At 40.5% G+C, this 25,111-nt stretch overlaps 1 protein-coding gene across 5 annotated transcripts in view; it reads right to left on the minus strand.

Moving 5' to 3' along the window:
- Nucleotides 1-25,111, minus strand: part of ANO10 (anoctamin 10) — a 94,281-nt gene that overhangs the window by 44,352 nt on the left and 24,818 nt on the right. For all 5 annotated transcript variants that reach the window (XM_081160505.1, XM_081160504.1, XM_081160502.1 and 2 more), the window contains 9 exons: nucleotides 23,396-23,593; nucleotides 22,126-22,260; nucleotides 18,494-18,613; nucleotides 15,894-16,463; nucleotides 14,163-14,218; nucleotides 12,803-12,877; nucleotides 10,788-10,970; nucleotides 9,797-9,988; nucleotides 7,974-8,102 (listed from right to left, as the gene is read on the minus strand). In XM_081160505.1, the coding sequence (XP_081016631.1) occupies nucleotides 7,974-8,102; nucleotides 9,797-9,988; nucleotides 10,788-10,970; nucleotides 12,803-12,877; nucleotides 14,163-14,218; nucleotides 15,894-16,463; nucleotides 18,494-18,613; nucleotides 22,126-22,260; nucleotides 23,396-23,593 (1,658 nt within the window). The remainder of the gene's footprint in view (nucleotides 1-7,973; nucleotides 8,103-9,796; nucleotides 9,989-10,787; nucleotides 10,971-12,802; nucleotides 12,878-14,162; nucleotides 14,219-15,893; nucleotides 16,464-18,493; nucleotides 18,614-22,125; nucleotides 22,261-23,395; nucleotides 23,594-25,111) is intronic.

The raw sequence follows: 25,111 nt of genomic DNA on the forward strand, positions 1-25,111 counted from the left end.
AATGAAAGTATATAGCAGTTATATATCTCTATGCACCAAATAACACAGCAACTACACTTATAAACCAGAAACCACAGTAGATGCTTTGTAACAGAAACACACTATTTAAAAGACTTTAACACCACTCTCAAGACAAGTGGACAAAACATATGTAATGTTTTAGGAGACTTAAGCAATGTATTTAATAGGGTGGAGCTCATGGGGAAATATAGATATTGATAACATTACATGCTTAAAATGGAGAATATATCTTCTCAAGCACACATAAAACATCCAAAAACATGATCCAATGTTAGGTCATGTAAAAGTCTCAAACTTAAGTTGCATGTATGTATCTACAAGACAAAATCTGAATATTCTTTTAACTAAAACCTAAATTTACAATACTTTTAATAAATTCCAGGCAAAAAGACAAAAAAATAAGTCCATTGTCACGAGTATACGTATTCTAACTTTTGACAACAGCCACATGCTGCTTAACTGATACTCAACTATCAGTTTATTTATAAAAATTAACAAATACGAGCTTTATGGTTTTTAATTAATCCACTAACTGACATTAACTTTAATCCCTCCCTTGTTCTAACATGGATTCTCTCTTGCTGCTTCCTACTTGCCCTTCTACAAATCCTGCTGATTCTAGAAGCGCATGAAGAGTGCTTTGTACCTTTGAAAGGCTTACCAGCAGAAGCATATTGCTTTCTACAGTTATCTGCATTTTTACGTTCATGTCCCACATTCTGAAAACAGAGTCTCAAAACAACAAAACATAAAACAGCTGATGACTTTTGTTCTTCAGCATGACCAGTGAATTCTCAAATGTCTAAAACTATGGCTCATCTCATTAATTTCCTCTCATCAGCAAAACAGTACCCGAGAGGGGTCCCTCCTTTTTTGTTGAAAAGGAGTTATGAGAGCTCAAAGAAAGAAAAGCAAAGCAGCCCACTTCTCTCAGCACGTCCCTTTTAGCAAGTTTCTGAAAATGATGAAATCTTATTTGGAGTCTGAAAAGAGCCACTTGTTATATAAAATCAAATTTTAAATTAATTGGCTTTAGGTTGTTTCCTTCTTTATAGATTTTGAGGGAAAAAATTACTTCTTTCATCGTGCAAACATATCCTGAGCCACAGACAAAAGATTTTCCAAAACATAATTTTCAGTACATTTTTATACACTTTAAAATTTATTTTTTCATTTACAGAGAGTAAAAAATCATTCATCTTGGTGTACAGCTCCTTGAGTGTTTACAAATGCACTGAGCTACAAACCATCACCATAATCAGGATACAGAACAAGCCCCTCACTCCCCAAATGCCCTTGTGCTGTACCTTTGTAGTCAAACGCTCGCCTTACTCCTAATCCCCGGCAACCACCCCAGTAAATTTTAATGTCCAAATTTAGACTGGATGCATACTCTGTTGGAAAAATCTAACAGCAAGGAGAAGACAATGCAATGAACTCTCCCCAGTCTCGCTCATATGTCTGTCCTAAACTCTCAATGGAAGAACACTGTTGACCTTCAGAGACCTGTTTTTCTTCCTAGTGGCTCCTTTTCAACAACTGGTCACCATAAAAGAATATTATCTACCCCCTTTTTGTTGTGAAATACTCCCTCTACCTGAGTTCCCTGTGCACCAATGACCACATCGATGTAGGCTTAATTATTAGCGCAGATGGAGCCAATTCGTTCCTGCGCGAAGTGCTGAACTGGAAAGGATAATGGAAGGACCACAGCCTTCCTCGCACGCGTAGCAATGGGCCCAGCTGGGGCCGCCGACGGCAGCCTGGGGAGAATCGATCCTTACGCCCCGCAGCTCATCTTCCACCTGCGCTCAAGCTGCCCCGGGAGAAACGTGATCTTCGGGCGCAGCTTATAAACACACACACACACACACACGCACGTGTCAAACATGGTGTTTCTATGCCTTCAGTTGGAAAACGGGTTTTTAACTAAAACACGTAAGATAAGCTGTTTTCTAGAAAGTAATCAACGTTTAAAATCTTTCCCTCCCTCCCTTTCGTGGTTTTTAACATCTTTGGAAATAGTTCATTTTTAGTAACATTTATAACACAATGGGATTAGGAACACATTTTATTAATTAGGATGAAATTACAGTGGTAATATCACCATCTTACATTTATAAGCACCTTGGAGTCTACAAAACGCTCTCACTCGGTTTTTAATTTAATTCAGTCTTTGCCACATGGTGCCTTGGGGGACTACAAAACAAACTAAAGCCCCTCTGAAGCTTTTAAGCTACAGACTAAAGGGGGGAAGGAGAGAGAGAAAACAACAAACAAACAATTACAGCATAGCAAAACAACTAGAAAAATTGTGAACTGGTCAAATTCATACCATTTCACCAAATCCAGTTAATATATCAAAGTCCATGATGCTAAAAAATCTATATTCCTGGCCCAATTATATAGCCTGGCCCAATTTTGTGTGTGTGTCTGCGCCTCTTTGTAGTCAGTCCCCACCCCCTAGGCCCTGGCAACCCTGATCTGCTTCCTGTCCCTATAGTTTTGCTTTTTCCAAAATGTAAATGGGAACAACAGTATGGAGCCTTTGGAGTCTGGCTTCTTTCACATTCACTCAAAGGCCCAACACATTTGAGATGGATCCCTATTGTTGCTCAAACCAGATCCCGTTTTATTCCCTCCGTATGGATACATCAGTTTGTTTACCCATTTGCCAGTTGAAGGATGCTTGCCTTGTCTCCATTTGGGGGTGACTGAATAAAAGGACACTGTAGTGGCCGCATACAGGCTTTTGTGTGACCCTCAGTTCATTTCTCTTGGGTAAGTATCTAGGAATGGAATTTCTGGTCATATGGTGAGGGTAGCTTAAATTTATAAAAGATGCCGAAGTGTTTTCCAGGGTGACTGTGCCATTCTGCATGCCACCCAGCCACGCCTGAGGGTTCCAGCTGCTTCACATCCTGACCAGCACTTGATATTGTCAACTTTTCTCTTTTGACCATTCTAATAGGCGTGTGGTGGTATCTCCTTGTGGCCTTCATCTGCATTTCCCTAATGACGCGTGAGGTTGAATTGACCTGTTTTATCGCCAGTCAGTCCTGTGGTGTGTGGTACGTGGCTGGCCAAACCTGGCCCACTTTTGGATACAAAATTCCAGTGCAGAAGCAGTGATTCTTGAAGTGAGCTTTGACCTAGAGTACTGATACAACGTTTTGGGTTTGTAGTGTCATTAATGAGGGAAAGTTTCCTAAAGGAGAAGTGCTATTAAGCAGAGTCTACATGTTGATAAACATGAGTTTAAAGGCACTATTTTAATAGAGGGGGAAAACATAGGCATAAAAAATGAGCACTAAAGCCCGGCCTACATGGCTCAGCAGTTGAGCATCAACCTAGGATCCAGGAGATCTCGGTTCGATTCCCAGTCAGGACACATGGGTTGCAGGTTTGATCCCCAGTGTGGGGCATGCAGGAGGCAGCTGATCGGTGACCCTCTCATCATTGATGTTTCTCTCTCTCCCTCTCCTTTCCTCTCTCTGAAATCAATAAAGACTTTTTTTTTTTTAAATGAGCACTAAAATGTTCTGCCTGTGGGTCAAGGTCTCCTTAGAGAGCAAGAGTATGATTGATCACCTCTGTATTTCCAATGGAGACCAGAAACCTAGAAACGGTGTCTTAAAATAAAGTCACGTGAAAGCGTGGAAGGATACTTAAAGAACAGGCCTTAAAAACCAATTATTCTGAAACTAGGTTAGGTTAACCACTGTAAATACCTTACAAGAATGCAAACTGAGCTAACTGGCAAAAATCGGGTATCAACAGAGTCATATTTAAACATTCTGTACTAACCATCGATTTGGAGGGTACCGGGCTCTTCGACAACACGAATACTCCCCATTATTTGACAAATGTAAAAGCGAGGCCCCTAATTCCATACTCCCCAAGGGCAGGAGAGGCTCATTTAGGTGGCACACCTGGGATCAGTAATTCCTCAGTTAATCAACAAAAGTTAGCTAAAATGAGGAATCATAAAAAATGCATATCTTTAACATTTTTAATTTAGCAAACACTGGAAGTACACTTATTTGCAAGTGTTGTAACATAGTCCAGGGCCTTTCCTTTGAGTAGGATCCAGTGATGAGTTTCTCACTGTCTCCCATGCGCACATAACACCCAGAATTCAAGGTCAAAGATTCCCAGGGTCGCTTTCTTTAAGAAAGAGTGAAAACTTAAAGACGCGAGTGAAGTCATGTGAAAGCAGAATCTGAACGCTGCCCATATTTTTATGATTTTCCCCTAATCTTTTATAATTGCCTCATTTCTACCCAATCTGATGGTAATTTGTCGTTATGGAGTCTTTCCAAAGGTTTTCACAGAAACGACGGCTCTCTCTGTTTTAGCACACACGTTTCATCAGTTTTCATCCATTTAATTAAATTATGCCAATTACAGTAACGAGACTACCACACAAACAGATTTGGGAACAAATGCCTCCTGGTGAGCACTTAACTCAGCGAGCATGGTCCGGGGGCTGTGCTGTGGCCCCCCACCAGGGGAGGGCAGAGTGGCCTTTCGGAGGTTTCCGTCCGCTGCTCTGTGATTTCTCTCGGGGGACTCTGTCTGTGCGCGTCTTAAGCCAGGGCTGTGGCTTAGTGATGACTGTCTTTAATTATTCCCACACAGTTACCACACCACAGAACGATGTTTCATTTGGATGAAACTCAAGAGAGGGACAGCCCGTAGAAACACCAGAAAGTTACCAAGATGGTCACAGGAACAGAGGAATGAAAGCTCATTCTGCCACGGCTGAGCCAGTTAGAGCTGCAGCTCACACCCCTGTGCCTCGACCCAGTGCCCAGCCCCGTCTGGCATCTCACAAGTCCAGTCGTGTCTGTGTCCTGCCTTGTAACAATGTTAACAAGGCCTGCGATTTATTACGCATCTGCTCGACGCTGGCCCTTGCGATTAGGGTTACACACGTGTCTCTGCTACTCCTCAGAGCACCCCTGCAGTGGAAGCTGCACTGGCCTCAATTTTGCAGTCAAGCAAATGGGCTTATGAGTCAAAGTAACTGGCCCAGGGCCATGATGCACTAAGAGGCCGTACAGGGATAGAATCTCCATAGTTTGACATATTTATGTGTAGATATAAACACAGATGTAAATATAAATCAATTCACAGAGAGAGAGAGAGTGCATATGTGGCAAAATGTTCAAAACAGTCACTCCTACTAAAGGCATGAGGGATTATCTGTATTATGCCCGAGTCTGTATTATACTTTTCTTTAGGTCTGAAACTGTTTTTAAAAAATAGGAAAACAGACCCTGTGAGTCAAGGCACAAAAGACCACTAAGGGTTCAGTCCATTCTTAGAAGACACCAATTCTGTTTCTGTGCAGCTCTAGAAGAAAAATTACCTAACTTACTTTTTAAAAAAAAAAAAAAGCTGCAATTAAGTGATATTTTTAAAACTACCAATTAAACATGCAGGGTGCAGACTGCCTTGCTGGTCACCATGACCTAAGGATTAGAAATGTAGTATAACTTCTGGGGTGAGGAGTTAATTCCTTTTCTCCTTAGAAAAGAAACAGCTTTTAGCAGGTGAATTGTTCGTCTTCAATGTGTTGAACTGGCACATCTTGCAAGTTCAGAATTAAAACAAAACCGTGAAAGCATTTAATACTAAAATAAAATATTATCAAACACTTGATACTTATAGGACTTTAGGATATTTCTATTTTTTAGGAATTAGAGATCTTTGTGTAATTCTGCATTTAAAATAGTGACCCTTTGCTTGAAATTACATCAAAAAGTGAACTAAGTTTGCCTCCTAAGTGAGGTTGATGGGGATTATTTAAAAGAAATTATTTCGATATCAATTTGATCCTGTGGGCTGGACTTTACGACATTGCCAGTATTTGACTATTTTTAACCTTGAAAACAGCATTTTCTTATGTTCCATCAAATTGTTTCATATATTGGTAGGCTAGTCTCTTGGTCAGTCTATAAGTGAACACACATTAGAATATATAGATGTTATGTTATAAAGGTGTACACCTGAAATGTATATGTTATTAACCAATGTTATCCCAATAAATTTAATTTAAAGTGAAATTTCAGTAGTTTTTGAAGGCAACACTAGATGGCAGTAAATACACAAAAGTTGTAATATGACATTGAGTTGCTAGCATTTGGTAATGATCATTTCTGCTTTTTACTCAACTATATGCCGCAGCAAATCAAGTTTACAAAAAAACTTAATAAATAATAAAAAACCCACATAAAAATTAAAGTTTGCTGGCTTCAGAAATGTGAACCAGAAAAGCTACTGACATGATCCATTGACCCACAATCTGAATGAGGACATTAACTCTCAATCAACATCACATCATAGTTACATTTTCTAAGTCTTCTTAGTTAAAAAAAATTCTAATAACATGAATTTATTTTAAATGTCACTTAATTTGGAGGGAAGAACTTTCAAAATAAAATATCTTAAATTGCTTTTTACATCAAGATGTTAAAAATGTATATGTGTTTACCTTATGTTTATTTATGGCTTATTTGTAATAGCTTTTTTGAATTAGTAACATTTCTACTCTTTTAGAGGCCATGAGTGAATACAGGAGAGTACAGCATGCTATTTATTTAATATGCTACCAGCAAAACATTTTTAACTCAATAAACTAACACTTTATCTATACCACAGGAGGAAACAGGGAATGGAGTATAATTTTAAGGTTTTACCCCCAATTTGAAAAGACACTGCAGGTCAGAGAGAAAAATCTTATAAACAGACACATGTTGATTTGATCCATTGATGATTTTGATTACTTTTCTGTAACACTCGGAATTAGAAGCTCACTATGATTTTACAAACTGATATGGTAATAAACAAAAAACTTATCTTTTCAAATTCTTTGTAAACTTTCTACTTTCTGGATTCGTTACAAGACCAGATGGCATTCGGTGCAGGTCTCAGCGACACTAGAATAAAATTAGCTAGCTTACTAATTTTTTGGTTACTTCTAACACATTTTCTGAGCTTGATTTTGTTCTAACAGAAAGTTCTCAATTTAGAAAACTAAGCTAGCATCTTCTCAAATGTCAATAAAGTAAAAACAAATAAATCTTTAAATACATTAACATGGAAGAAAGGGAGGGCTTATTTTAGTACCAATCTGTGCCTATATAACTCAACTTTTGATCAATATTTTTTAAAAAGTCAGAAAATAAGTAGCTATAGTTACTACAAACACACAACCAAATAGCCAAGATGATCTTGAGAAAGAATAACAAAGTTGAGGACCTCACATTTCCCGATTTCAAAACTTACTACAAAGCTACAGTAATCAAAGCAGTGTGGTGCTGGCAAAAAGGTAGACATCACTTATCTCCAAACACCAAGCTGTACACACTAAATATGTACAGCTTTCTATATGTCAATCACGCCCCAATAAACTGTTAAAAGAAAAATATAGACCAATGGGATAGAATAAGAGCCCAGGAATAAACCCTCATACATGTGGCCAAATGATTTTTGAAAAGGGCGCCAAGACCATTTACTGGGGAAAGGACTATCTTTTCAACAAACGATGCTGGCAAAACTGGATATGCACATGCAATAGAAGGAATTACCTTATATCATAGGCAAAAATTAACTCAAAATGGATCAAAGGTCTAGACTTAAGACCTAAAACTAGAAAACTAGAAGAAAATCTTCATGACATTATATTTGGCAATGATTTCCTGGATGTAACACTAAAAGTAAAGGCATAAAAAGAGAAAAAAACAGAGAATTTGGACTGTTTTTCAATCCCAAGCAGTAACCAGGAACACACAGCCTCAGTCTCCTGTCTTCCCATTACCTGGCTGCTTTGCCTTCATACCAGTACATGCATGTTGCTAAACTGCCGACCAGAGACATCACTGCTTTGGAATAACAGAGGCATCTGATGTAGAAACTATTTGAAATGGATTTAAACTCTCACTTACCTCCACTGCTACTACAATCAAAATGAGGTCCGCTTTGGACTCCGGGAACAGTGCATTCACTTGTGGTGACATTCCGATCAGGGCACAGTTAGTGACCACAGATATGACACTCATCGTTTCAAAAGCCAACTGAAAGAAAAAACAACATGAAATTCAAAACAGCAATGACAGCTTCCATATCTCCTCACTGTTTTTCAAATTACTAAAATCGGGGAAAGCCTCTCTTTAGTTCTAAACATCCCAAGTACATTTTCCACTTTTTCTCTATAATGCTGTATTTTCTTTAGCTTAAAAAACCCATACTGTTAGCAGGTATTTTAGATTATTTTGGCTTAAATACCCTAAAGCAACATTTTCTACCTTTCCAGTTGGAGGTGGCCAGGGATCTGAACTTGGAATACATCCTAGAAAACCAGGTTTCTGAAGTTACTCCACTCACATCTAACAGGAATCTGAAGTAGGGCCAGCAGAGAAAATGTCTCACATTCAAAAACAGGTAGGTACAATTTTAAATAGAATTTATTTTGTGAAATTGTCCTTCTACCTGGATAGATCACACACCATGTCTGGTTCAGCCACACCTGAGTTATGACTTACAGTGACCGCCCCCCCTTTCCAGCAGCATTTACAAATCTCATGGAGAACTTCAGAAAAATGCAGAAGGGTCCCCCCGAGACCTGCCAAACAGACGCCAGGGTCCCACGAAGGAGACCGCATAGAGTTGGGCTACGTGTTTTAATCCACTCTGCCAATCTCTGTCTTTAACTGGTGTCTTTAGACCCTTTGCAGTCAATGTAACTATTGATATGTTAGGACTTAAGTCTACCTTTTCTTTGTTTCCTGTTTGTTACCTGTTTTTTCATTTATGTTTTCTTTTTCTTGTCTTATTGCAAGATACCGAAACATCTTTTGGTGTTCCATTTTGATTTATCTGTGTTTTTGAGTATATCTTATGTATAGCTTTTTAGGGGGTGCTGTAGGTATTACATCATATATATATATATATATATATATATATATATATATCTCTCCACGTATATAACTATATATTACATTTTATATATACGTATGTGTATATTTATTTTTCCTTTTACTTGTATTGTTATTTATCAGCTCAGGTGAAATATTAGAAATCTTACCTCTCTTTACTATTCCATACTTATAATGTAATTGTCTTAATGTTTTCTCTACATACAGTATTTAGAATCATTAGTGTTGTATTTTTTGTTTCAACCCTCAAAGATAACTTTAAAGAAACAAGAAGAGAAGGAAAATCTATTGTATTTACTTGTATTTTTGTTTAGGGTGCCTTTTTCTTCCTAATGTCCCCAGATTCCTAGTTTTATCATTTCTTTAGGATAGGCCTGCTGACAGTAAAAATCTCTTAGATTCCCTTCATCTGAGAGTGTCTTGATCTCTCCTTCCTCCTGAAGGATATTTCCTCTGAATATAAGATTCTGTATTGACAGTACTTTCCTTTGAGTCCTTGGAAAATATTGTGCCTCCCTCTCTGACACTGCAGTGGGGAGGCGTCGTTATGTGAGTGAAGTCCCAGCTGGTTACTCTCCTAGAAAATTGTCCAAGTTGTACACCTGAAAGGAGTCATCGAGATTATATTTACCTCCTTCACTCCTACCCCCAATCTTAAAAGTAAGAAACATGAGGCCCAGAGAAAGTTTCTGTCTGAAGTCGCGCAGCTAGTTTGTGGCAGAGCAGGGATAAGATCCAGTTTTCCCAAATCTCTTCTTTGGGCTTTCTGTTTTTAAATCAAATGCCTCATTTTGTTATTTCTTTTAAGGGAATGATTTTTCTCAAATAATTACCTGCCACACACCAATACTGGCTGAAGGCTCTGAGAACGGACGTTTGAAGACTCTGCACATTTTTAAGGCATCTGAGTTAACTTCAGTGAAGTTATTTAGCACAGCGAAGGCCGCTGCTAGTGGGTAAACACAGGAGAAAAGGCTCACGTATCCAAACTGCAGCAGCAGCTCCAGGTAGTCGTCAAAGGTGCCCTGGAGAGGTGACCACGAGAGGAAACAGGCACTGTTTTCATATCATATAATAAGAATAACTTACCAGTGTCACCCCACTAAATTAAACTTTTTAAATTTCAAAAAAAAAGAATAGTTTTCTGCAATACTATCCATGGCATGGGTTTTAACACACACACACACAAAATCTCAAAGAGTGTCTACCAATTCCTTCTTCTCAACAACAGAATTTTACTTCAATTCAAAGGCAATTTTCTACTGAAGTCCCTGAGTTTAAGAATGGGAAAATGATTTAGCTGCTCATCTGGTACCAAATTATCGAATTATTGCACTTTGTCTAAGATAAACAACAGCAAAGCTAACGATGTTTGCTCTTGATCAAAAAGAAAAGATCCAATGTGGCGTCACTGTTAGAAATCTTACACCCCAGAATTCCTAGTCCACCTACTTAACTCAAAAGTAGTTCACGGTGTGGTTCTACTTTTCTTGAAAGTAGGAAACTGCCCGGCCGGGTGTGGCTCAGCAGTTGAGCGTCAACCTAGGATCCAGGCGATCGGGGTTCGATTCCCAGTAAGGGCACATGCCCGGGTTGCAGGCTCAATCAATGACTCTCTCATCATTGATGTTTCTCTCTCTCTCTCCCCCTCTCCTTTCCTCTCTCTGAAATCAATAAAGATAAAAAAAAAAAAAAAGAAAAGAAAGTAGAGAACTAGCTGGAGAGCACTGAGCTGAGACCATGAGAGTTTGCATGTGTGTTGAACTTGGTACCTGACTGTACTTCACACTGAGTCAATGTTAAATTCAACAGGATTCCACTTACCAAATACGTTCCCATTTCTTTTTCCAGGATGACCTGTTCATAGAGCGTAGCATCAATGTCGGCCTTCAGAGCCTGCACCCTCTTTTTCACCCGCACGTGGTGCTTCCTCTGGAGCCAGTAGGGAAGGAGAGACTCCATCACCTGGTTAAGGATCTGGGACATAATCAGGAGCGTGGCCAGGCTCTAAAGAGAAGCACATAAATACTTGCCAGTGTAGCTTAATAAAACCACAGCATGTGTATAGTTATGCAAATAAAATGGCATTTTCAACAAATAGCATATTATTGTTATAAAAACTAGTATTGGAAAAGCTAGGTGTTAGAATGATGTTTCTAATTTATTGTTTCCTCACATGGACGATTTAGATTCAAATACAAAAAGAATATAATACAAATAAGATTATAATAAAAAATAAACCAGTTATGAATCAGCAGGAGAACAAATTACCTTAAAATTGTGCTTTTTGTTATCTCATCCTGGCTACAAAAAATGAATACCTAAACGATGTTGCCAATTTTGAAAAAATAATAGTTTGGCCACAACTTAAAAAATATTATAAAACTAATACTAAATATTATAAAACTAAATATTATAAAAACTTAGAAAATGAAAAAAAGTCACCCACAATTCCACAACCAGGACAGGCCACTGCTAACACCTTAAATATTTCCAATCATACATAAAAATTAAAGTAGAATCATCCAGTATATATTATATACGGCTTTGTATTTTTCTTTCCTCTCATAATATATCGTGAGCACTTTCCTGTGTCATCAGAAACTCCTTCCGTAGCCCCGCACTGCTGCTGAATGCAGGTGTTACCCCAACTTTCACTCCTACAAGCGCTGCTCCTCAGATGCCCGCGTGCCCGGGCCCTCGCCCCACCTCTGGTGATTTACTCGGGATGAACTCGGGCACCCGGCAAAGCTGCCGGGGTGGCTCCAGAGGTGGTATGTCAAGTTCCACTGTCCCCAGGCGGACATCAGTGTTTCCATCATGTACCATCTCCGCTGGTATGAGAATTCTGTTTTTTCAAGAATCCTCTCCCATCCCTCTGTCCCCTGTTAAATAAAGGAGGCGCTCTACAGTGTAAGAAGTGAGAAGTCACACCCCCTAACACTGTAGGTGGGGCTGGAGAAGGTATGTGCATCCAACTTGTCAATTTCAAGAATATTATTTTGAACTTTTTCAATTTTTGAAAATAATTTTTTAAAAGTAGCAATATATATAGTATAGTTCTTAAGAGCACTACATTTAATTTACTTTTATGCAAGCTGTTAACTACAAAACCCTAACTTTCTCTGTTATATAAACTTTTAACTTCCTGAAAAATGATCCCAAGCTCTCATATAAGTACTCAGAAGCCTAGGCTTTGAGACTGCTCACTAACAATCACAGTGTATTAAAACCGGGAAGGAGCAGCCCTTACTGACAGCCGACTCAAGCATTAAAAACAAAACAAAACAGTAAGCAGTAACTTGTACTCAATGTATTACTCACTGTTATTACATGATCCAGAAATAGTGACACAACAAAATATATGTCAGACTTTCTTAAACATTTCAGAAAAAATACAGCTCTGCACAGGATCTGCAGGTCTCTAAAGTATAAGGATTTACTAATTTAAAAATGAAATGTGTAAGACCTATGTCAGGTGCAGCAATCACCCCCCACTCCAAGACACACACACAAGTTTTAAAAATATATATGTTTTGCTGTTAGAATTGTTTTTACAATTTGGCACAAATACAAATATGTAGGAACTACACGTTTGATTTCACTGCCCTATGTCATTGATTTTACCAGTTGGTTAGCTTCAATTAATTTCTTCTCAGTTGAGTACGCTACACAGTGCTAATGGGTTTTCTGTTTTTAATTAGAATTGGGCTTAGAAACAGACAACACTTAAAAGATTTAATTTGTAAAAATAATAACGGGAAGGCAATGACATTGCCTGACTCTAGAAAAGCACCTCTACAGCCTCAAGAATGGCTGCCTTTCTGCAGGTCACTCACCTGGCGCAAGAGCTTCATATCCCTCAGGACAAAGGCGATGTAGAAGAGCGAGGCAAAGCAATTCAGGAAGTTGAACTGACAAAAAATGAGAGCAACATTTAGTCTTGCTTCACATACTTCATATTTACAACTGTAAATATAGCACTTAGGACGTAATGAGAGACTTCGAGTCCAGCAAGAGGCAGACTGGTTTCTCCCATCACCCTCCTCCTCAGCAAGCACCTCTCTAGGCCCTACGCACAAGGCAGGGGCGCCCAGAGGAAAACTCAGGTAACTGGACTGGCTGGAGACCCAGGGCGGGGTGAGTGACACAACAGCACCAGCAACAGCGACAGCACTGGCGCAGCTGATGCCCGTTTCTACCATGTTCTTACAAAAGAGGGAGACCAAGGCCCACCATTCCCCACCTCCACCTGGTAACCCAGGTAGCCCAGGGGGTTCATTCCCCATTCACCCCCCTTAGAAGCTTGATGGCAGCAGATAAGCCCTGAGGAACTGATTGGGACCCCCACTAACAATGAGCTGCCAGGGCCTATGTCTCTGTCCCTCCGCCCTGCCTGGCCTGCCACTCCCCTGCCCCATGGAGATCTGCCAAAATGTCCAGGAAGCACCAGCAAGAAGGACCCCGCCCCCCACCACAAGTAGCCCCAGCCCCAGAAGCCTATTTGTGGCCATGGACCTGAGACTCCTCACCCTCAGGGGACACCTAGGTGGATGAGTGGCACCAGTAAGAGAGACGAGCCATAACAACCAGCTGAGTCTGGGAGGCGTCTTTGTCACCACAGGCCCAAGACACCCCTGCCCTGCTCAGACACACAGTTCTGGGCTGGGGATCCTACCAGAACAAGTGTCATTTCTCAAGCAGTTCCCCTGCCTGAGAACCTGCAATCGCCCCCTGCACTACGGGGTTTCCTCTCTGCCCCCAGCTCCATGCTGGCTACTTCCTGCTCAACAGCATCCTCTCTTCACCAAAACTTATAAAAAATAATTTAATGTTCTATCACTAAATGGATTGTCAGTAACTGGAGGGATTGTTGAGTAGTGAAACAGTCCAAGAAGTCACCAAAAAGAAAGAGTAGAAATGTGGCTATAAGGCAATCAATTAGCTTTTACATACATAGAAACTGGCTATAATACTAATTTCTAATTTGAAGTCTTAAACAACATGTGCATTTATAATAACACTTCTGAAGGTTATGTAAACACACCTGTTAGTCAATCCTTGTCTACTTGCTCGAAATACTTTAACTGTGTCATATTTTAAATTAGAAGCAAGTCTTCATATTTATATTCCTAAATATTAAATGGTACACATTAGTTTCTCAATTAAAATGAATCTGTATATAAAAACTCTACTTACCACTAAAACTTTCAAAATTAGATGATTCTGGTAGGCAGATTCCAATCTGTGATTCTCTAAAACATTAAAAAGAAGAGGTCATTTCTCTTAGATAAGACAGCAACAGGGAGCAGTGTGGTGAGGTGAGCGAGACGTGCACTGTGGGCAGGGTGTTCAGCGACAGAGCCTCAGTCTAAATGCCCTAGGCTGTCAACCATGCCTACTGCCCGCCACCAGGAGCATCAGGCAAGGAAGAAGCTAAGGTTGGGACACATTTTGGGGGGTAGTGCAGTATCACTGTAGTCTGAAATTATTTTTAAAATGTTACTGCTACAGCCCTGGCCGGTGTTGCTCAGTTGGTCGGGCATCGTCCCATGTACCATGTAACATGCCTAGGTTACGGGCCCGATTCCCAGTAGGGGGCGTGCAGGAGGCAGCCCATGGGTGTTTTGCTCTCACACTGATGTTTCTCTCTCTCTCTCCCTCTCCCTTCCTCTATCTCTAAAAATCAATTTAAAAAAATTTTTTTTAAATCTTACTGCTACAAAGAAATGTGGGACATGTTGGCAAATGATCCCATAGGTAGCCACCCAGAAAAAGACCCTGTGTAAGTGGCAGTGGTAAAACTGACAGCAACCTCTAAAGAGTAGGGCAATAAAGCAAGTTTTCTGGACAAGCGGCTTGAAAGGCCTAACTTAAAGGGAAACACACATTTCCATCCTCAGCTAGGAGGAGGGAACACTATGCAGGTCCCAGAGCAGAGGGACAAAAAAACAAAAGGCAAATTCAGAGCAGTGTCGTTGCTCAATGAGAGGCAGCGTTACGCTGACCTGGATCTGAAACCCAGCTCAGCTACTCAGCCATTGTCTGACTTGGGCAAGTCACTTAACCTCCTGACACTCAGCCTCCTCACCTACAAAACAGGACTGACCCCCAACCCCCTCCCAGGGTCACTGCCAGGATTAGAAATAGTACAAAACCTTAGCCCAGTATCAGCAAAGAAAACCACCCACCAAATGGTAGCTGTTGTTGTTAAATGACTAATGAAAATAATTTAAAATATCTCTGTGGTTAGTTAAAGCCTAGACTTCTTCCTGGGAAATAATAACATATTTGTTTCTTTGAATGAATAAATAAATTAATGCGTGAGTGGCCTATCGAGACTTTTTAAACGGCAAGTAGGTTCCTCTTTCACCACAGACGTGCACACGGACGCCTGTCCCCACTGAGTTCAGTGGCAGTCCTCAGTGCCCCGCACAACTAGACCACTGGTTTTCAGATATGTAGACATAGTTCATTGGGCCAGAGTTTCAGGGAGATAACTCCATCTGTTTCATGCTTAGCATAAGACACAGCATCATCGTGTCAGGAGCACAGGGTTAGAGCACAGAGGTGTGGGTTAGCCTGGCTCCGCCATCTGCTGTCTGATCCTTGTGAAGTCTCAGTATCTTTATCCATAAAATGGTGACATGTGTCTATCTCATGGTGTCCTGGGGAGGGGAGGGTGAGATATGTGGGTAAAGCGCTTAGCAGGGTACCTAGGCCGCAGTAACTAACACTCGGTGAATGACAGCTGTGATGACTGTTCTGGAGGTTGCCGGAGCTCACAGAGCCCAGGAACTTCTCCTAGTGACTCTATAAGGAGCCAGAGCAGCACCCATCTGCTCTGCGAGGTAGCAATGATCTGAATCCTATGGTGTAGGCAATATTTCTTACAGACACAGAAGATAAAAACAAAGCATCGAGTCTTACCCCAGGAGGTTAAGAACTCCGCCGCGTATCGATAGAGGCGGTTCATGATCTCAATCACGATGGCATAGATGATGCTGGGCACGTACAACAGGACGCTGGTCCACTCAGACCCGCTGTTCTCGTGGAGATCCAAGGCCCAGGTCTCCATGTCGAAGTAAATCATCATGACATACAGAGAGAAATAGAGGCAGAGGCACACGAAGGGCAGGGAGACCAGGTAAATGCGCAGCTGTCGCTTGTAGCTGGGGTAGAGGGGCTCCTCCCTGCCCGTGATGGAGTTGATGCCCAGGACGCCGTGGAATCCTGGCCGGGGCTCCTCGAACTGCCTCTTCATGACCAGGGTCCCCCACCTGTAGGTCATGCTGGCACAGCCACGCTTCCACACTTCCAGGATCACCGTGGACCAGATCAGGTTGAACGAGGCAAAGACCACGTACTTGTCATAATCCTCCCACACAAACAAGTAATAAGGCAGCCCGATGACTGCCATGGGGATCAAGGCAAAAGTAAAATACTCCAAAAATCCAAAGTACAGAGCAATCGTCTCCCCAAAGTAGCCACGAATACTGTCTAAAATAAAAGAAAGAAGAATAAAAAGACCTTAAGTACAGACCACCAAAGACTTCCTTTTATCATTTCAAGTAAGCTGGTTCATTTCTATAGTTAAGTGGGGACCACTTAATACTGCCATTTCCCAATCAGTGTGTGACGGTAAACCCATCCTCCACACAGTACAAGGACCCCGTTTATCTGTATTGTGTGCCCGGCACTCCCCCAGCTTAGGGCCCAGGCTCTGCCAGGCACCCCGGGTCTAGTTCCTCAACTGGCGGGTGCCTTCCTCCCAGAGGAAAAATCACTGAGGGGTTTGTCCCAGATCTCCAAGGTCCTCATTGCAACTCAGACATGGCCAATAAAACTTTTAACTTGGGGTTTAATTGGTGCTCCCCACTTTTCTCCCACTTTAATACTGTAGTTACAGATGTTCTTTCCAAAGGAGACTCCCCATCCATAGTGCCCTGTTCCTCCCACCTGAAGATACAAATTTTCATCAGTGCATCATGGCCAATCTTTCAATACATGGAAGAAAAATTATTTAAAAGTGCAGAACAGCATTCTACACACTGATTTCTACAACAGCCACGGGACACATTATCTACACCTCCGTGCAAGCACCAGGACAAGGGCCAAGCAACATCACTGTTAACATGCCGTGAACTTGACACAAGCTACTTAATTCAAAAGAGGTCACAGGCACTGCGGCCTCTGTTGGCCACATCCATGTGGGCGAGGGTCTGGATTGTAAAAGTCCCCAGTCTATGGCCATGGGTTAGAGTAAACTGAGATAATCTATCTTCTCCTGTCCTTATTTTTTTCTAGCTAACCCAGGAGATAGATACTAAAACACTGGGTATGATAAGGTTGCCCCAATCTGAACCAGGTTAAAGAATATCTAAGCAATGTAAAACAAATGTGCTCATGGTCCAAATCAGATGGCCACCCTCAAGGGGAAGTTCATGGTCTGCCTGTGCCCCAGCTACCACCACCAGTCCCAGCACCCCCAGAGGCCCCAAACCCACCACAGCCATGCTCAGCCTTCACGGGAACTCATTTTCTACCCTCACTTTCTAAAAGTAGCTAATAGATGACACTTCACTGACAAGCCTAGAAGCAATATTTAAATTTACTACCAACTAAATGCCAAACAAAGTTTAAAAAAATGTCATAGTGTAACATAAAATGACTATTGTGTCACCTGGGACTATCAAAAACAAACCTATTCCTTTCAAAGACTACAAGAAAAAATTCAGAATACAATTTCAAAATTTAATCTTAAAAACGATTTTTGTTCGGTTACAATACTGTAATAGTTGTTTTCAGAATGGAAATTAGAAAGAAAATAATTTTAGAGGGATTCCCTTAAACAAGATCAGAGAGAAACGTCTTTTAAGGGAAAACTGATAGTAATACTTATGGTGAAATCAGCCAGCTTAAATGTAATTCTTATGCTTAAAAAACATAACTACACCCAAAAATTTGGGCATCCATATTGACATTAGTTTATTTATACAAAGTATGTTCAACACACAGCAAATAAAGCCATGGTTATTTTAATCACTGTATCCAGAGAAAATGGATAGACAGCAGTGATACACACCAAGATCCTTATAAGCCTTTACACAGCTAGTCTGCCCCTACGAATGAGCACAACTTGCCCCTAAGAATCACTCCAAAGGATTACCTCTAGAGAAACAGAAATTCTCAAATACAAAAGATCCACAGTCAAACTAAATTCTTATAAAATCTCTTCTACTCCAGCTCTGACACACACTCATGAAGGACACTCCGATCTGCCTGTGTTGTTGGTGAAGTTTAGAGAAAGCCTATAACTCAGTCCATCTAAAATTGTGTTAGAAATAAATAAACAGGTCATGTAACCCATCTCACTCCCCCGCCCCGACGTTTTCCCCACATGCAGCTGGTACCCTGTCTGGCGGAGAGGAGAGGTAACTACCCACCAAGGGGGGTGACACCACCGCTGAATCTCAACTTTTCATTGGTAGGTCTCCCTCTTCTCTAAGGGAACAGCTATTGACACATACCTATGGGCTGACACTTGAAATTAAACCGAGTGTACCAGGTGTCCTCGAGCTTCTTCAGGGCTTCGTTGTCATGCAGCGGGAACACCTGGACCACAATGCCAGACGTGAGCAGTCTCCTCACTGCAGAGGAAAATGTGCGACATAAAACAGATTTGCAATTGCTCATGACCCTCTCCATACAAAGTCACACCAGTCAGAGAGGGTGCTACCCAAAGATCAAGCTCACGCCGCCTGCTCCAGAGGTGTATACTTCTCTTGTGCTGCAGAATGTCAACATCTTTACTATTTCCTTTGACTATGAAAGCAATACAAGTCGATGTAAAATTTTAAACCATACAGAAATGTACAAATTAGAAATTGAGAGGCCCTGGCTATTCTCTCCGTCCCCCCAAAATAACCAGTTATGTGTGTGTGTGTGTGTATATATATATATATATATATATATATGATTATTAAATGGGGTTATTCCACACACATTGTTCTGTAGTCTTTTCTCATGTAGTACTATACAATGAATCTGTCAGTGCCAATATAAATAGAACATGAAATGTCCTTTTTAACAGTATCATAATACTCCCCCGTGTCAAAGGCTGTAACTTAATTCTCTATGGGAAAAGATCTGCTCCTTTTTTCCTATTACAAATGATGTTAAAACTCTTGAACATACACCTTTCCCGCCTGTCTACTATTTCCTTACTGTGCAGACTTAAAGGTAGGATTGTCAGGTCCAAGGGCACATGTATTTAGACTTGGACACATATTATAAAACTGCCCCAAGAAACATTTTACCAATATCCTCCCACTGCAGTGAAAGTAAGAGAATGGTTTAGCTCCTTTCATTCCTGATACTGAGTATTTCCAACCATTTCCATCTTTTCTAACCTGATAACAAAGGCTTGCATTCAAAAACAGCGAACATCAGAATCAAATCGAATGACTTCCTAGTTCAGCAGTCATTCGGCTGGTAGGACTTTAACACTCGTGCACATGTCTAAAAGAGACAAACTATTTAGCCAAAGGCAATATCCCCTCATAATAATAAATGAAAGCGGGCATTCTCTTGTCCATAGTTACTCAGAGTGACTCACTGGGCTGGTCTTTGAGAGGAAGCGTGTTCGGGACACATGGAGAACTCGAGCGCAGTGCCTTGTGCCATACTTGGGGAGACGGACACTTTGCACACAGGCTGCTAGTACCACCTCCTACTAAAGACGGTGGCTGCTCATGAGATGGCATCAGCAGCAAGGAAGGCTGCTTTGCTGTTTTTACCCATTGACAAGCTTTGAGCTCTTTGGGGCTGATGAGCTCACCTCTTATCTCCTACCTACCTAGTCCCCACAGATAGGTGAGGGAATGTCAGTCAGCAGGACCTTCAATAAGGAACAGCAAATAAATGTCTGTGGCATGGAAAAATGACCTGATTTAAGTTTCCAGTGTAGAATCACTACATAGTAGAGCAAAGAGAGGCAGCGTGTTCTCAGGACAGACGCCCCATCATAAAATACTCGGCTAATTTGAAGGTAAACTTACCTTCTAAGAAATAAAAGAAAGGGTAATAGTAAAAAGGAGATAGAAAGCTTTCCAGGCAGGAATAAATGCCCGCTCGAGGGCCTCTAGAAATAGGACTGTAAAGAGAATATAAAGCCACAGGCCCTAAATTACTGGGCTTCTCTTCGCCACCAATGCCAAAAGCATGGCTCTAGTTTCAGCTTCTAAAAATAGAGGGGTTAAAAAAAAAAAATCCTTCAACCTTCTGATGTCAGCTAAGAATGTAATTAACCTGAGCCTTACCTTCCAAGGAAAATATGATGCTGTTCAGGCCTATTTAAAGAAAGGAACAACTTAAACCAAGATTCCTTCCTTCAAGAATGCTGAAGGATCCTTGTCAAGTACTAGGCTTATTCCTGTTACAGTCATTTAACAATCAGCTAAACAAACCAAAATCTAATTGAAGGGGGACTATAAGTAGCCTAGCTTATAGCTGAACCCTTTATATTAAATAATGTAATCACAATGCTAATACAGTACTGCTTCTGCCTTTGGCTATGTAATGTGTTTACTTCAAAAGTAAAAACAAAAATGTAACACACAACTTACTATTATTAAGATGGGAATACTACCCAAAGCAATCTGCAGATTCAATGCAGTCCCTATCAATATCCCAATGACATTTTTTGCAGAAATAGAAAAACCCATCCAAAAATTCATATGGGATTTCATGGTACCTCAAATAGCCAAAACAATCTTGAAAAATAACACAATTTCCTGATTTCAAAACTTACTGCAAAGCCATGGTAATTAAAAGAGTACGGTACTGCCATACAAACAGACACACTGACCAATGGAAGAGCACCAAGAACCCCGAAACAAACCCTTGCACATATATGGTCAAATGAGTTTTGAAAAGAGCACCAAAGCCATTCAATGGGGAAAGGACAGTCCTTTCAACAAATGGTGCTGAGAAAACTGGACATCCACATGCGAAAGAATAAAGTTGGACCCTGTCCTAACGCCATATACAAAAATCAACTCAAAGTGGATTAAAGACCTAAATATAAGAGCAGAAACTATAAAACTTCCAGAAGGAAACAGAGGAAAAGCTTCATGACATTGGATTTGGCAATGATTGCATTTGGGTATGACACCAAAGGGACAGGCACAAAAAGAAAAAATAGATTAGGTGGACTTAAAAATCGTTAAGATGGTAAATTTTATGTTGTGTGGACTTTATCACAACGAGGGAGACAGAGAGAGAGAGAGGGAGACTTAAGAGATATAACAACCAAACAAAATAGGTGATCTATGACTAGATTATGCTTTGACAAAACAGTTCTAAAATATATTTGGCGACAACTGAGAAAATTTAAATATGCTCTGATTCTTGTGCATTTGTCCTCCCGGGTGAAGACTGGAAGGTAGTATTAAAAGTATTAATACTTTAATAATACTTTAGGAATAATAAAAAGTATTAAAGTATATAAAGTATTAAACTGACTATGAAAAGGAAAGCAGATGAGGGGACACAGAAGCTCATGTGTTTAAAGTGTATCTCAGGCAGCAGAAATGCTCTGGGGCCTTGCCACTGTCTGGGTTTGAGGCAACCTTGGAACTGCACATTGCACTAAATACTTTCATTCTGCAAGCAGCATTCTCATTCATATGGAATTACATAAAATCAGTTTTCCCTCAGGTCTCGCCACCTCATGACTCTTCCTGAGCCTTTCTCTGTTTGCATGTGTTCATACCAGCAAGATGAGAGGAGGCGGAGAGAGTGCTCCAGGAAAAGACTAGCTCTCCATTTTTATTGCTTTGGGCATAAAGTAAACTTTGCTAATTTTAACTGAGTAATATGTACATGTGCTCACACTGAGCTTTACACTAACTGGATGCTGTGAGACCTTGATAATAACTAGTAAACCACGCAGAACAAACATATTGATCTAAAACATGCGGTATAATGAAGCTCTAAAGGCAAAAGATACATTCGTGAAAAAATAAGTTACTGTAAAGTTGTGTAAGTTTCTCAGTGAGGGGACAGAAATAAAGCCCCTGCAATGTGTTATTTATGTCCACAAAGAAAAGTTAATTGCATTACACTGTGTATTCAGAGGCTGGTTGACATAACCACTTACATAATGATTTTCCTGGGTATAACTTTGCCTGGGGGTAACCAGGGATCATTTTTTCATCTCTGGCTCTAAGATTTTCAAGTTCATGTTTGATAATGAATTGACTTTCTGCCATGGTGAGAAAATCATCATTGTTATCTAAAATGAAACAAAAATGTCCAGTTATTTTCTCAGTAATAGTCAAAATAGAGTTAATAATATTCAAATAACCTGGGGTTATGAAAATAATGATATAAACAATAAATAATTAATATAAGGAGTAAGCAAAGTATAAAACTGGTCAATTTATATATAAAGCTCCTTAGATATTTTATAAGAATAAAATTACTCTATTATGCCTTCACATAATACAATTCCTCAGTCACTGTACTAACTATTATAAGCTATGGTATAAACACCCAAATGGCAGGTGCCTGCTTGACCTCATTGACACCAGTGAGCAGCAGGCAGTGTGCTCTTCAGTTCTAACACTTGTAACCAGAGACGGAATTGAAGCTTGCTATGTGGAGACCCTCCTTCACACTCTCAAGGTCAGGACATTCCCCTCTGGACTCAAGCATCCCTCCCATAAACAGGGGAGAGCAAAGTCTGATAAGAAAACAGTGTTTTTGATAGGCAAATCCTCTTAAATGAGGCTTGTTTCACCTTGATCATTTATGCACTAAGGTAAAAATTCAGAGTGCAGGAGGCTGAAGAAGGCTACTCACTCCCAGTAACTCTGAATGCCCTGGAAGGAACTGTTGATTAAGTCAAATCACATCTAAACTCCAGTCTGATACCACGGCCGCCCATGGTCAATTCTTTCCAGAAACCATTCGCTTCTGGAATCCCTTCTGAGGCCAGAACAGAACCAGTTGCCTCTAGGAAACTGAACTACTGCTGTATTTCTTATAAGACTTTTCTATATGAAGCCAGTGACTATTCACCATTCTAAGAATTACAATAGAATAATTTAAATAAATTGTATGTGTCATCCTAATTTATGTTCATCTATTCCAGGGGTGGCAGAGTCAGCCTGTTGGGCCAAGTGTGGCCCACCACCTGGTTTTATAAGTAAAATGTGAGTGGAACACAGCTTCGCCCATTCACTTCTTATGGTCGAAGGCTGCTTTGCTTTACAATGGTAGTGCTGAATAATTGTGAGAGATGGTATGGCTCGCACAGCCTCAAATATTCCTATTTGCCCTTTACTGAAAAAGTTTGCTGACCCCTGATCTACTCACTGAAAACTTCTCTTTGGTAAACTGATTGATAGAAACCGTCCTGGACTCACCATCAAAGCCTTTGAAGTTGTGTCGGGTCCCATAGGTGAAGGCCCTCATGGCGTTATCATGACACTCCTTCACCAGCCCCACGGCTTCTGCCCCCAGTAACAACCTAATATTGGAGGCGCCAACAAGATACAGGTTCTGATTTTCCACCGTTTCTTTCTCATATTTATTTAGCAATGGTCTAAACAACAGCTGGGCACCTTCGAACACAAAAGGTAAGCAGGATCTTAGAGAGAGGCAAACATAAAAGTTTCAAAAATAAGAGCCTTCTAAATAAATATTATATTTCTAGTTTGGTAGAAAGAAAATAAATTACATTAACAACTTAAATCCATCTTCCAAATAAATAAGAGATATAAGTAAGTTGGGGGTGGCAGTTTCTTTATAGCTTTTTGAAATAAAAGCCAAAACTGGAAAATGCAGTAGTAAGTGGCTTATCAGTTATTCAAATCAGAAGTAGATATGAGACAAGAATTCGATATTTATCAGCTCTAGGTATAAATCTGCACTACATATGCAGGACAAGGATACCGTTTCTAATATAAAAACAAGTGCAAAATTTAAGAAAATTAATCTGAAATAAAACATCCCAGTGAAATTGCCACAAATGTAACACAATTACATTGAACTATAACAGAGTGTGTGACTATTAAATACCAAATAAAGAGCAATGTAATTTTTAATGATTTTCCCCCTAAATGTCTAAGTTCAATTAGGTTTAATGATAGTTTTCTTAAATAGTTTTCCAAGTGTTAATAGTAGATGTTAAGATTTGATCTTGTCATGTAATTATTACTTAAAAGATTATAGTAAAAATAATCTTTTTCTAATTTTTTATTTCTACCTACATCAAACTTTTTAAGGTCCTTCTTTACTGATCACCCTCTAGAGCGGATTGACAGGAGTTACGAAAATACTAATCAGATGGTAACAGGATAGGAGCAGAATTTATATTTCACATACCAAATGGGTTAATATATTAAGATTAATGTATTATTTAGGTAATTTATAATAGAGGCATTAAAGACTTTAATAAAAAATCAATTCGATGTACAGAAAATACAAATGGCTTGTAAATATAAAATCCTTAACCTCATTCATATTTAGATAAATGCAAAAATGACACCAATATGCTGTTTTGCACTTCTCACACTGACAGATCAAATGTTTGGTAACGAAATAACAAAAAATAGGTTGGCGAGTACGGCAGCCACGGAGGTGCCCCACGCCACCCACCTCTCCCTTCCCGGGAACCTGCTGAGGGCCAGGGTTGACTGACAGCCTCCTGCTGCCTCCTTTGGGTGAAGCACCCTCAGCCCTGCGCCACGCGCGCCCAGTTGCTCCCACCCCTGGGACACTGGAACGAGGCGGTTCCTACTCCACGTGGGCTCCTGTGAAGGGGACACTGGGCCTGGCTGACACTTCCTCTGAACTGTGCTGCAGTCTGCGGCTCTCCCCTTTCACAAATGCCAGACAGGCCCCAAAGGCTGACGGCTCTCTACACCCACTCCTGCTCCCTCCCCCTTTTTATCAATAAATGTTTCCCTCAGTAACCCTCCTGTGTATCAAATCCCATCTTAGCGTCTCTTGCTTGGAAGGCCCGAGCTGCCTGAACGGCGGTCTCGGACCCTCCTGGGACAGTACACCTTCATAGAGAGAGAGCCGTTGTCAGGACCTTGTTTTGCAAGAGCAGTCCCATTTCCCTCCCCCAACTTACC

The sequence above is a fragment of the Miniopterus schreibersii genome, assembly GCF_964146895.1.
Source record: "Miniopterus schreibersii genome assembly, chromosome: 15".
Lineage (NCBI taxonomy): Eukaryota > Metazoa > Chordata > Mammalia > Chiroptera > Miniopteridae > Miniopterus > Miniopterus schreibersii.